The 13,075-nt window shown below is 42.6% G+C and overlaps 1 protein-coding gene across 3 annotated transcripts in view; it reads right to left on the reverse strand.

Moving 5' to 3' along the window:
- Window positions 1-13,075, reverse strand: part of PELP1 (proline, glutamate and leucine rich protein 1) — a 49,109-nt gene that overhangs the window by 17,658 nt on the left and 18,376 nt on the right. For 2 of the 3 annotated variants that reach the window (XM_087825922.1, XM_087825921.1), the window contains exons 1-3: window positions 12,368-12,631; window positions 2,296-2,360; window positions 1,814-1,919 (exon numbers count right to left, since the gene is read on the reverse strand). In XM_087825922.1, the coding sequence (XP_087682048.1) occupies window positions 1,814-1,919; window positions 2,296-2,360; window positions 12,368-12,616 (420 nt within the window). In that variant the 5' untranslated portion in view covers window positions 12,617-12,631. Of the gene's footprint in view, window positions 1-1,813; window positions 1,920-2,295; window positions 2,361-12,367; window positions 12,632-13,075 lie in introns of those variants that run through there. The other variant, XM_087825923.1, reaches the window with a different exon arrangement.

Consider the following 13,075-nt stretch of genomic DNA (forward strand, 5'->3'; position numbering starts at 1 on the left):
ACTGAGACACCTGGCTGCTTCCACTCACATCAGATCAGGGGCATGCCTACTAAGGAGCCTTCTTCTGATTCCCAAGGCCATACTCATGGTATTTCCATCCCCCACCCATGAACTTGGCTGTCTTCCAACGTTCTGAAATCTTGGGAGTCCTCCTGGACATATCCTCTCCCTGATGCTACTCCATCATCAGGACCTGTCCACTTTGCCTCTAAATCTCTCTTGAACTCATCTACTTATTATTTCTACCAATACCACCCTGGTACAATCTACTGTGAATGTTCTCCTAGGTTATTTTAACAGCCTTCTACGTAGTTCTTCTGCTTCCATTCTGAGTTTTTGTTTTGTGTTTTGGTTGTTCTTGTTGTTAATCCTCACCTGAGGATATTTCTTCCATTGATTTTTAAAGAGAAGGGAAGGGAGGGGTAGATACAGAGAGAGAGAGAAACATGGATGTGAGAGAGACACATTGATTGGTTGCCTCCCACACACACCCCGACCAGGGTCAGGGATCAAGCCTGCAACTGAGGTACATGTCCTTGACCAGAACGGAACCTGTGACCTTTCAGTCCGCAGGCTGATGTTCTAACAACTGAGCCAAACCTGCTAGGGCCATTCTAGCTCCTTTCTAATCCTTTCTCCACAGAACAGCCGAGTGATATTTTCAAATGAAAATTTGATCATGTCATCACTGCCAACCACCTCTTCTTCACCCCTATTTAAAACCTTCCATGAATTCCCACTGTTCCAAGAGTAAAAACCAAACTCTTAACATGCCTACACCACCATACGTGGCTTGGTCCTCACCTACTTACCTCCCCAGTCACATATCATCTGCCCCAGACACACCAGCTTGCTTACAATTCTTCCAGTGGACCAAACTCTTCTCTCAGAGCTTCTGAACTTTCTTAGTCCCATGTACGCCTAAGCACCAGTTCAGAAAAGCCCTCTCTGAGTCACTGACCTTGGTTACCCACACCACCTCAATCTGGGTCAGATTCTCTTGTTACATGTTCTCAGAGGACTACTTTCTTTACCTCCACAGCACCTACCTCAGTTTATCATTTCACACTCATCTGTACAATTACTCAATTAAAATCTCTTCCACAACAACAGGAATCAGCAAAGTATGGTCTGTGGGTGCCTGTTTTTGCATGGCCCACAAGCTAAGAATGATTCTTACATTCTTAAAGGGTTGGTAAACTAACAAAACAAAAAAAAACAACATGCAACAAAAACCATATGTGGTTCACAAAACCTAAAAGACTTACTATCTATAAACATTTACTTCATTGAACGTTTCCCAACCCCTGAGCAAGACTCTAAGCACTAAGAAAGCAGGGCCCAAGTCCATCTTACCACTGTCTCCCAGAGCTTAGCACACAGCCTGCCACATGTGCTCAGAATGACTGTCGAAGAAGTAAATGGAGATGATATCAAAGAATGTAAAAGCGGAAAAAAGGAATGTTAAAAGAAAAAGGAGGAGGCAAGGAAAAAAAAAAAATCAAAACACCTGGATAAAGAAGCTTTAGAGCTGTCACTCATTAGAAAAGCTAATGAGCAAGTGAAACAGTCAGAGGTTACAGTGTGTGAAAGGTCAGATGAATTAAAATAACTCGGTAGATGAAAATATATTTCAAAAAGTTTAAAAGGATTTCCATTTGGAGCTTATCTTGCCTGCTATCAGAGAACTGCTTCTAATTATTCTGTCCTCAGAACTAAATGTCCAAGCCACAAAGAATATACCACATCCAGAATGGAGACTAAGGAATGGCTGGGGGAGGGGGGGGAGTCAGGGCAGCAGCCAAATCCTTACCTGCAAGACCTGCTGAATGCTCCGAAGCCAAGAGACACAGTGCTGCTGGAACATCTCTGTAGAGCTCTCCCCCACCAGCAAAGACAGCAGACAGAGGCCCTCAAACCTTGTAAGAAAGAAGTGATAACAAGGTGGAGGCTAGACTTCAGAGAAAGCTATTAACTGCTCTTTTACTCTCACTGGACTATTGCAAGACTTCACCTCCAGGTCACTGTGGTTTCTAACTCCTGAAATACATAGAAGACTTGAAGTGAGATGCAGGAAGCAAGGAAAGAAGGGAACAGAGATCATCATGATCCCAGGTGGGGCATAAGAAACTTGAGCTAGTATAGATGAGATTCAACTCAAGTGAGCTCATGAAAAGAATGACACTCCCCAGCCTCTGGGGAACGAAGAAATCTCTTGAGTCTATGGGGGGGTGACAATGTATAGCTCACTTCCTAAGGAAATATCCCCTTGGGGGAAAAAGGTTAAAGACTTACCGAGTTTTGATAGAACCAAGACGTGCATTACTGAGACCCACCAACGCGCCAACTGCTGAAAGGTTCTGTAACAAAGAAAACAGGTAAGTGAGTCAGGAAAAGGATGCTAAAGATGCAGAATCTCTCCAAGCCCTTTCCTGTGCCAGTATCTATGAATCCTTTTCTGAAGTCCTTTGAAGATAAAAGGAGGCCTTCAGCCTTTGTCCTATTTTCAGTAGGTGACACATACAGCAGCCTGTCCTGCAGGCTTCCTTCAAAGTCAAGTCTTGCTTGACCCCTTCTCCTACTGTCCACCCAACAAATTAGTGCTATACAGAGGACAGCCCAACTCATCCCAGCTACCAGGCCTCGAAGACAGGTCTGTTTCACCTGTGTATCCTTGAGCAGCACCTAGCAGAGGAGACAGTCATAAACGTTGCTGAATGGACACTGAACTCATCAGTTACCCTGCCTCCTTCACCTCCAAACAAATGCCCCTCATCCTGTCCCTGGCTTCCTTAGAGCAGTTAAGAATGCCAAGTTGGCTTCCGGCCAGGGTGGTGGAACAGGTGAATGCTGTACTCACCTCCTCCCACGAACACATCAAAATTACAACCATACTACAGAACCACCATCATTGAGAACAGCCTGAAATCTAGCTGAACAGAAATCCTATAACTGCCCGGTCGGTCTGGCTCAGTGGTTGAGCGTTGACCCATGCACCAAATGGTCAAGGGGCATGTACCTGGGCTGCAGGTTTGATCCCCAGCCCGAACTGGGGCAAGTGCAGGAGGCAACCAATCGATGTGTCTCACATCAATGTTTCTCTCTCTCTCTCTCTCTCTCAATTTCCCTCCTTCCTCTCCCCTTCCCTTTAAAAAGAATAAAGTATAACATATACTTTAGTCACTATTATAGTCAATGTTATTGTATATAGTCATATATACAATAAACAATATATTGACTATATATTGAATATAGTCAATATTATTGTAATAACTATGTATGGTGTCAGATGTGTTCTGGCTTTATCGGGTGATCACTCCATAAGTTATATAAATGTCTAATCATTATGTTGTACACCTGAGGTAATATCATATTGTATGTCAACTATAACTAAAAATCAAAAAATTTTAGTAGAAATAAACAAATACCAAGGTAGACCTAGTCAGCCAGAGCCTCCTTCCAACCCTCTCCTTCTCTCACACTCTGAGAGCCTCAAAAGTGGTTTCCTCCTCAGCCCCCTACAGGTAAGTTCTCCATCCCCTGAATGGTCAGACTCCTCATGGCCCCTACACCACTGTAACCACACTCAGCACTCATTTGTTCAACAAACATTTTATGCACTAAGTCAAGTGAAGCAATATAGAGCTGAATAAAATAAATAAGATCCCAGTTCCCATAAAAAGAAATGTTAATTTATTCAATAAATATTTAACATCTACTTCATGTGAGACATTGTTTTAGGTGCAATGGGGGGGTTACATTCTAGTTAGAAAAGACAGAAAATAAACAAATGACCAAATAATAATAGGTTGGATGGTGCTAAATGCCATAGGAAAGAATAAAGTAGACTAAGGAAGGGAAGATAAGGCTGGAATAGGGGAGATAACATTCTGTGTAGAGTGAGCACAAAAGCCCTCTCTAAAAAGGCCATTGAGCAGAGACCTAAAGAAGAGTGAAGGCAAGAAACACTGATACCCTCATATACTGCTGATAAGAATATAAAAAGATGCAGCCACTTTGGAAAACAGTCTAGCGGTCCTCAAGAGGTTATACATAGTTACCCATATGACCCAGCAATTCCACCCTAGGTATATGCCTAAGAGAAATGAAAATATATGCTTTTGCTAGAACCTGTGCATGAATGTTCATAGCAGCATTATTCATAATAGCCAAAATATGGAAACAACCCAAATGTCCATCAACTGATGAATACATAAACAAAAGGTAGGACATCAATACAATGGAATAGTATTTGGTCATAAAAAAGGAATGACGTTCTGGGACATGGATGAACCTTAAAACATTATGCTAAGAAAAAAAAGTGAGACCCAAAAGGCCATATATTGCTTGATTCATTAATATGAAATAGTAGGTAAATCTAGAGATAAAAAGTAGATTAGTGGTTGCCAAGGTCTGAAGGGCAGGGAGGCTGTGGGGGGAAACGGAGAGTTACTACCAATGGGTAGCATTTCCTTATGGAGTGATGAAATGTTCTAAAATTGATCATGGTGACTTGTACACTTTAAATGGATGAATTGTATGGTATGTGAATTACATCTCATTAAAGCTGTTTTTTTATTTTTTATTTTCTTTTTAAGTTTTTATTATTATTATTATTATTATTATTATTTTTAAATATATCTTTACTGATTTCAGAGAGAGAAAAGGAGAGGCATAGAGAGATAGAAGCATCAATAATGAGAGAGTCATTGATCAGCTGCCTCCTGTACAATGGGGATCGAGCCCACAACCCAGGCATGTGCCCTGACCGGGAATCGAACCCCGATAGTCTGGATCCTAGGTCAACGCTCAACTGCTGAGCCACACCCGGCCGGCAAAGCTGTTTTTTTTTAAATGTTTTTATTGATTTTATATTGCTTTTAGAGAAAGAGAAAGAGAGAGGGAGAGAGAAAGAAAAACAGAAACATTGATGTGAAAGAAACATCGATCGGCTCCCTCCTGCACATCCCCCCTATTGGGGATTGAGCCCACAACCTGGACATGTGCCCTGACTGGGAATCAAACCAGCAAACTTTCAGTGCATGGGATGATGATCAGCCAGCTGAGCCACACCAGCCAGGACTTAAAGATGTTTTTTGTTTTATTTTATTTTTTTAATCCTCACCCAAAGATATATTTTCCATTGATTTTTTTGGGGGGGAAGGGGAGACACTGATGTGAGAGAGAGAGACCACATCGATTAGTTGCCTCCTGCACGTGCCCCGACTGGGCAGGGGATCGAGCCTGCGACCGAGATACGTGCTCTTGATCAGGAATTGAACCCATGACCCTTTGGTCTGTGGGCCGATGCTTAAGGCTGGGCTTAAGGCTGTTTTTTAAAAAAGGCATATGGATAACCCAAAAAAATACTGTTCCTGGCAGAGGAGAGAAAAAGAGCAAAGGTTTTGAGATGACAATGTGCATAGCTGAGGACTCGCAAGGAACTGTCACTGGAGAAAAGTGAGCGAGAGAGAGGGGAGTAATAAAAAATGAGGTCCCAGTAGAAGGGCCAGACCTCATAGTCGTATAGGCAACGGGTGAATTTACTCTAAGTAAAATAAAAGTCATGGGGAGAGGAGGGAATGGGGCAGAAGAGTGATATTGTCTGACTTGTAATTTATTTTTTAAAACTCATCGACAATACTTGAGTGGCTTGTTGAGAAGGTAGAAGCAGACAGAAGTAAGAAGCTATTATAATAACACAGGCGAGAGACGATGTAGCATAAAGAGCGTGGTAATAGTGGGGATACAAAGCATCACCTTCCGGGTATATTCTGAAGGTAGAGACAACAAGTTTTGGTAACAAACTGGATATGGGTGGGAGTAAAGATAGAAATAATTCCAAGGTTTTTCACTTGAGCAACTAGCCATTTACTAAGGAAAGGAATACTGCAGGAGGAGATTTGGGGGATGAGAATCAGTTCAGTTTCAGATATGTTAAATCTGGGATATCTATTTAACATCAAAATGGAGATGCCAAATAGATGTTGGATAGGTGAGTCTGGAGTAGGATAAATCCTGGTGAGAGTATGAATTTGGGAGCTGTCAGTCACGAAACTGGCTCAGCTGGCCAAGGGAATAAAAAAAGCAGTACAAGGACTGAGTTCTTGGGCGCGCAAACATTTACATGTCATAGAAGTGAGGAGGAACCAGTAAAGAAGACTAGTAAGGCGTAAGAGAATCAAGAGTGTCCCAGCCCAGCCGGGTGTGGCTCAGCAGTTGAGCACCGACCTAGGATCCAGGAGATCACAGTTCAATTCCCGGTCAGGGCACATGCTCGGGGATGCGGGCTCGATCCCCAGTTGGGGGCATGCAGGAGGCAGCCAATCAATGACAACTCTCTCATCATTGATGTTTCTCTCTCTCTCTCTCTCCCTCTCCCTTCCTCTCTCTGAAATCAATAAAGATATATTTTTTTAAAAAAACAACAAAAAAAGAGGGAGTGGTATCCCAGAAGTGAAGTAGAGAAAATTTTGCAAAAAGAAAGTGATCAACTGTATCAAATGCTACAGAAGGGTGAAATAATATGAGGACCCAAATTTGACCTTTGAACTTAATATCTTGATGGTCACCTGTGACTTTCAAGAATTATCACACGACCCAACAAAGGGGTGTTTCAGTGAAGTGGTTAAGTTGCGAGGCTAAATGGGATGAGTTCTACAGGACAACCATCATATCATAGTAGGGATATACTATAAAATAACTATCCTGTAACTCTTGAAAATGTCAAGATCATAATACAAAGACTGAGGAACTACTTCCGATTAAAGAAAACTAAAAACCTCCTCAAACTATTCCAAAAAATTCAAGTGGCGGGAAGATTTCCAAGCTCCTTTTACAAGGATAGCATTACCCTAATTCTAAAACCAGATAAAGACACGACAAAGAAAGTAATTATAGGCCTATATCCCTGATGAACAAAGATGCTAAAATCCTCAACAAAATATTAGCAAATCGGATCCAGCAATATATTAAAAAGATTATTCACCATGACCAAGTGGGATTTATCCCAGGGATGCAAGGCTGATACAATATTTGCAAATCAATAATGTGATACATCACATAAACAAAATGAAAAATAAAAATCACATGATCATATCAATAGACACAGAAAAAGCATTTGGCAGAATCAAGCACCCATTTATGATAAAAACTCTCAGCAAAGTGGGAATAGAGGGATCATACTTAAACAAAATAAAGGCCATATATAAAAAACCCACAGCCAACATCATACTCAATGGACAAAACAAAAAGTGTTTTCCTTAAGATCAGGAGTAAGACAGGGATGTCCACTTTCACCACTCTTATTCAACACAGTACTGAAAGTCCTAGCCACAGCAATCAGACAAGAAAAAATAAAAGGCATTCAAATTAGAAAAGAGGAAGTAAAACTGTCATTATTCCCAGATGACATAATATTGTGCATAGAAAACCTTAAAGACTCCACCAAAAAACTGCTAGATATAATAAATAAATTTGGCAAAGTAGCAGGGTACAAAATTAATATCCAGAAATCAATGGCATTTTTATACACCAATAATGAACTCTCAGAAAGAGAAACTAAAAAAAAAAAAAAAAAATCCCATTTACCACTGCAACAACGAAAAAACACACCTAGGAATAAACTTAACCAAGGAGGTAAAAGATCTGCACTCTGAAAACTATAAAACACTGAGAGAAAAAGACTTTTCTTTTTCTTTGCTGTGGTCTTCCACAATTTATGAGAAGCACCTGGTAATTAAATTCCAAGATTTTTGGCTCCTCTGATTCAAACAGCCACTCTGTTCAAACTGCAGAGAAGATAAGCCACTCTCAAGGCTACATTCTTGCATCCCCCTCCTCCCTGCTGTTTCCACAACTCAGGGATAATTCACACCAAGAAGTCTCCAGTTAGCAGAAAGTTCCCTCCACCACCCCCCACTCCCCTTCAAACAATCCTCTTTTGAGCTTTTCCCAACTTTTGCTCTAAGCACGTTTTACAGGCTGGGGAAAATACTGGTAAGACACCTCCTTAGGACATCTGCTGGACTGTCTCCTGGAAAGCAAACAAAGGATTACTTTTCAAGATAACCTCCCTGGTATATGCTCAACTTCAAGACAACCCAATCCCCCCCTTCCTTGTTGTCTAGCAACAGTACCTGCTCCAAAGAGCAGGCTGTCCCTTTGTTACTTTCCTTTGTATTGATTAGCAAGCATGGGCCCTTTCCCTTCTGGGGGAAAGTAACACAAACTCCTTTGCATCTATTCTCTCAGTTGTGAAATCTTTCACAGCCCTGCGTGTCACCGGCCAAAACCCTAACACTACCCAAAGCAATCTACAGATTCAATGCAATCCCTATTAAAATACCAACAGCATATTTCAAAGATCTAGAATAGCCCCAAAATGAATATGGAACCAAAAAAGACCCCAAAAAGCCGCAGCAATCTTGAGAAAGAACAAAGTTGGAGGGATCACAATACCAGATATCAAACTATACTATAAAGCCACTGTAATAAAAACACCCTGGTACTGGCACAAGAGCAGGCATGTAGACCAACAGAACAGAAAAGAAACCCCAGAAATCAACCCATGCCTTTATAGTCAATTAATATTTGACAAAGGAGGTAAGAGCACACAATGGAGTAAAGACAGTCTCTCCAATAAATGGTTCTGGGAAAATTGGACAGATACATGCCAAAAAAAAAAAAAAAATGAAACTAGACCACCAACTTACCCCTTACACAAAAATAAACACAAAATGGATAAAAAACTTAAAGGTAAGTCATGAAACCATAAAAATCCTAGAAGAAAACATAGGCAGTAAAATCTCAGACATCTCACAAAGCAGTATTTTCATGAATACATCTCCTACCAAGGGCAAGAGAAACAAAGGAAAAAATAAACAAACAGGACTACATCAAACTAAAAAGCTTCTGCAGAGCAAAAGAAACCACTAAGAAAATGAAAAGAGAACCCACTGTATGGCAGAACATATTCACCAATGATACATCTGATAAGGGGCTAATTCCCAAACTATACGAAGAACACATACAACTCAACACCAGGAAGACGATTCAATTAAAAAATGGGCAAAGGACCGGAATACACACTTTTCCAGAGAAGACATACAGATGGTAAACAGACATGAAAAAATGCTCTGTCACTAATCATCAGAGAGATGGAAGTTAAAACGGAAATGAGATATCGCCTCACACCTGTCAACAAATCAATAAATGACACGTGCTGGCGAGGATGTGGAGAAAAGGGAACCCTGATACACTGCTGGTGGGAATATAGACTGGTGCAGCCACTGTGGAAAACAGTACGGAGTTCCTTCAAAAATTAAAAATGGAACTGCCATTTGACTCAGTGATCCCACTTCTGGGAGTATATCCTAAGAATCCCGAAACACCAATCAGAAAGAACATATGTACCCCTATGTTTATAGCAGTGTTATTTACAATAGCTAAGATCTGGAAACAGCCCAAGTGCCCATTGGTAGATGAGTGGATAAGAAAGCTGTGGTACCTTTACACAATGAAATACTATGCAGCTGTAAAAAAGAAGGAAATCTTACCCTTTTTGATAGCATGGAGGGACCTGGAGAGTACCAAGCAAAATAAGCCACGTAGAGAAAGACAAACATCACCTGATCTCACATGTGGAAGCTAATGAACAAAATAAAATAACGAACAAAATAGGTTGAGGCATGGATGCATGGAACAGACAGATCTTGGGGAGGGGGCAGGGACAGAAAGAGACTAACCAAAGAATATATATGCATATATGCATAGCCCAAGGACACAGACAAGTGTGTGGAAGGCCTGGGGTGGGGTGGGGGCTGGGCAGAGGGGGAGAAAGGGGGCTGAAATTAGGGACATCTGTAATACTGTCAACAATTAAAAAAAGAAAACTAAAGAGACATGACAAATAAATGCAATGTGTGATCCTACATTGAATCCTGGACTAGAAACTTTTCTTTTGCTATAAGACACCTTTAGGACAATTTACAAAACTTGAGTAAGATCTATAGATTAAATCATTTATTGTATCAATGTCAATTTTCTGATATTGATGACAGAATGTGGTTATATAAACATTTTTTAAAAGCAGCTTTGAGCTGTACAATGATAAAAATGACCCAAAAGAGAGAAAATCTAATGACGGAAAAGTGGGGGAGAACTGCTGAAGCAGTGTACTTGTGTAAGTGGAGAGAGAATATATATGATGTATAAGCAGAGGGTTGGCTTAAGATAGGAACATGGACCAGTTCATCCCTAGTAATGGGAGGGAAGGCAGGCTATATGGGCATGGATACAATAAAGCTAGCAGATACAGTGGTGGGAGCCTATGGGAATTTCCATCTTACTGTTTCTACTTTCTCGGTGAAATGGGAATCAAGGTCATCAGCTAAAAGTAGAGAGAGAAGTAATCACAGGTTGTCTAGGAAGGTAGAAATGTAACAGGATTGCTAGGCAACACTAAGAGTCCATTTGGAATGATGATGGCCATGAACTTAAAGTGAGACCAATCAGCAAAGATACATGTTTTTCTCCAGCTATACTGAGCAGCGCAGGTGCAGGCAAGAATAAACAGAGTTGGATTTAACAAAGACAGGGTATTGCCAGGCAAGTTCGATGAAGGGAGAGGGACAGGAAGCGATTATAATAAAATTTAAACTGGATAAGAAGGGAAGGGGGAACATGACAGACAATAAATTAGTTCATTTCTTTCAAATAGTGACAAATGCTAGGAAAGAAATAAAACAGGAAATGTGAAAGAGAATGAATGGAACAGGAAATACTGCTTTATTTTAAGAAGGGGTGGTCTGAAATGGTAACACATAAGTTGAAACCAAAATGAGTCTAGTTTCCCACATCACCCTTAGCCTCTTTACTCAAAATTCGACTAGACTTTAGACACTTAGAGAAAATAAGCAAGACATTAAGTTCAAGTAGTTCACTTTGAGGGAGGAGGGGAAGACTTGAAAGAGATGAAAGAAATCACACATTTATAGGCAGAATAGATATTTCAGAACTTAGGAACCACATGAATCAGAGGATTTAGAAAAGAAAATCTATAATCAGCTCCTGCTTCTGAAACTGGGCTGAGACAGCAAAGGCATGGTTCTGTAACCCTAAACAATGAGGAGTAACGTTAATACAATAAATGAGGTCATCCCTCACAAATGAGGTCATTGAACCACCTAGTAGGTTGTGACAACCCTCTTCTTGGAAGAAAGCATAGAGCTGGGAAGGTCCCAATAACAAAGGCTGGACAAGAAAGACCTCATGTACGTTGGTCTTGAAGCATGGGTAGAATTTGGGGGAGGGTTGGGGGAAAGGATGGAGGGTAAGACGTTTTAAAGGAGGACCCACCACAGGCTAGACATGTTATATTTTCTTAGAATCAGTTGCTTCACCTGGGCAAGATGGGGGTTCAAGCTAGGATAGAGGCAATGACAAAAATAAGGAAAGGAGCGGGCAGATCTAAAAACTACTCAGAGGATAAAATCAACAGGACCTGATAAGAGTGCATATGGAGGTGTGTGAGCAAGAAGGAAAATGTTTAGGATAGATGACACAGGTTTATAGCTTGCAGAACTCAATGGATATTAGATTCTACTCAGTATAATCCAAAGAACCCTTCTAAAAAGCTCTACATGATCTGTCCACTACCTACCCACCTCACCAGCCTCAGAGCGCCCACTCTCTTCCCCTCCACCTGAGCCCCAGGCACAATGCCTTTCTTTTCAGTTGCTTCCTACCACAGGGCCTCCCTACATGAGCTTTCCACTGACTGAACCACTCTTCCAATTTACTTTCCCTACCCAACCCCTACTCATCCTTGGGGGGGGGGGGGGGGTCTCAGCTTAAACTCCAGTACCTGTAACCTAATTCTTCAGATTAGGTTAAAGGTCCCTGCTATACAATGCTCCTAGTGTTCTATAATATTTTCTTCATCGCCATTGCATCTACAACTTAAGCATCCAGAACTTGGCCCACAGTATGAGCTCAGTAAACAGTTATTTGTTGAACACACCCATTCACTCAGTAGGAAAAAATCCCAAAAACAGATACTGCTGGAGGAAAAAGCTAAAGATCATACATCTAGTGAGTGATGGGTCCCGGAATGGACTCCATTCGTGTGTGACTGTTAACAACCTAGCAACAGAGAAATGAGGCCCATATTCTCCCGGGTTTCTACTCGTGGCTGATAAAGGAGAAATACGTGAATATCGTCCAGACTGATACTCGGGTTCGCTTTCCGCCCTCAGCAAGCCTTCCCTCCACCTCCCTGCAGCAGCTGCAGTTCACCGCGAACCTGGCGCGCAGTTGCAGCGCCAACCTTGCAACAGGGCCGCCCGCTCGCCAGCCGCCGACTCACCTGGGCCCCGCCCACCGTCCCATGCAGCCGCAATAGGCACATGAGCCCGGGCAAATGTGGGGCCGAACGGACTGGGGGATGCACGGGAGGAACGGTGGACCCCGCTCGCGGCTGCAGCAGCCCGGACACGCTCTCCAGCAGCAGCATACGGAGACGCGGGCCCGACCCCACCGCCGAGAGACCCGCGGGCCCGCCCGGAACCCCAGCCGCGGAGCCCGCAGAGGGCCCGCTAAGAACGGCGGCGGCCATCTTCGCCGGGGCTCTAGTGGCGGCGTGGCTCGATGACGCAAACACACCGCGCGGACGGAGGTCTCGAGGGGAGGGAGAGTAAGACGGGGCTTGTGGTCCTGCGCTTGGGATGCCCGGGGATTGGACTGCAGCCTCTGGCGGGAGGGAGCATGCGCGGCGGGGAGGGCCGTGTGCGGGACACCAACGTTCAGCTCCAGGGCTGCTGTGGGGTGCGAAGGGCTGGTGGGTGGGCCGGGCCGGGGGCGGTCCAGTGACGCTTAACGAACACGTGGTCAGGACAAAAGGCGCCGGAGTGCTTAAGGGACCCGTTACGGTGAGAGTCCGGACACTTTCGCTCTGGGTAGCACCGATATCTAAGGAACTGCCTCTTCGTTTCAAATCATAGACATTTTTAACTACATTTACAACTACAGAACTGACACAACACACTCCTTGCAAACTTAAAAAGATAAATAAATC

The sequence above is a fragment of the Miniopterus natalensis genome, chromosome 17 (assembly GCF_054644295.1).
Source record: "Miniopterus natalensis isolate mMinNat1 chromosome 17, mMinNat1.hap1, whole genome shotgun sequence".
NCBI lineage: Eukaryota > Metazoa > Chordata > Mammalia > Chiroptera > Miniopteridae > Miniopterus > Miniopterus natalensis.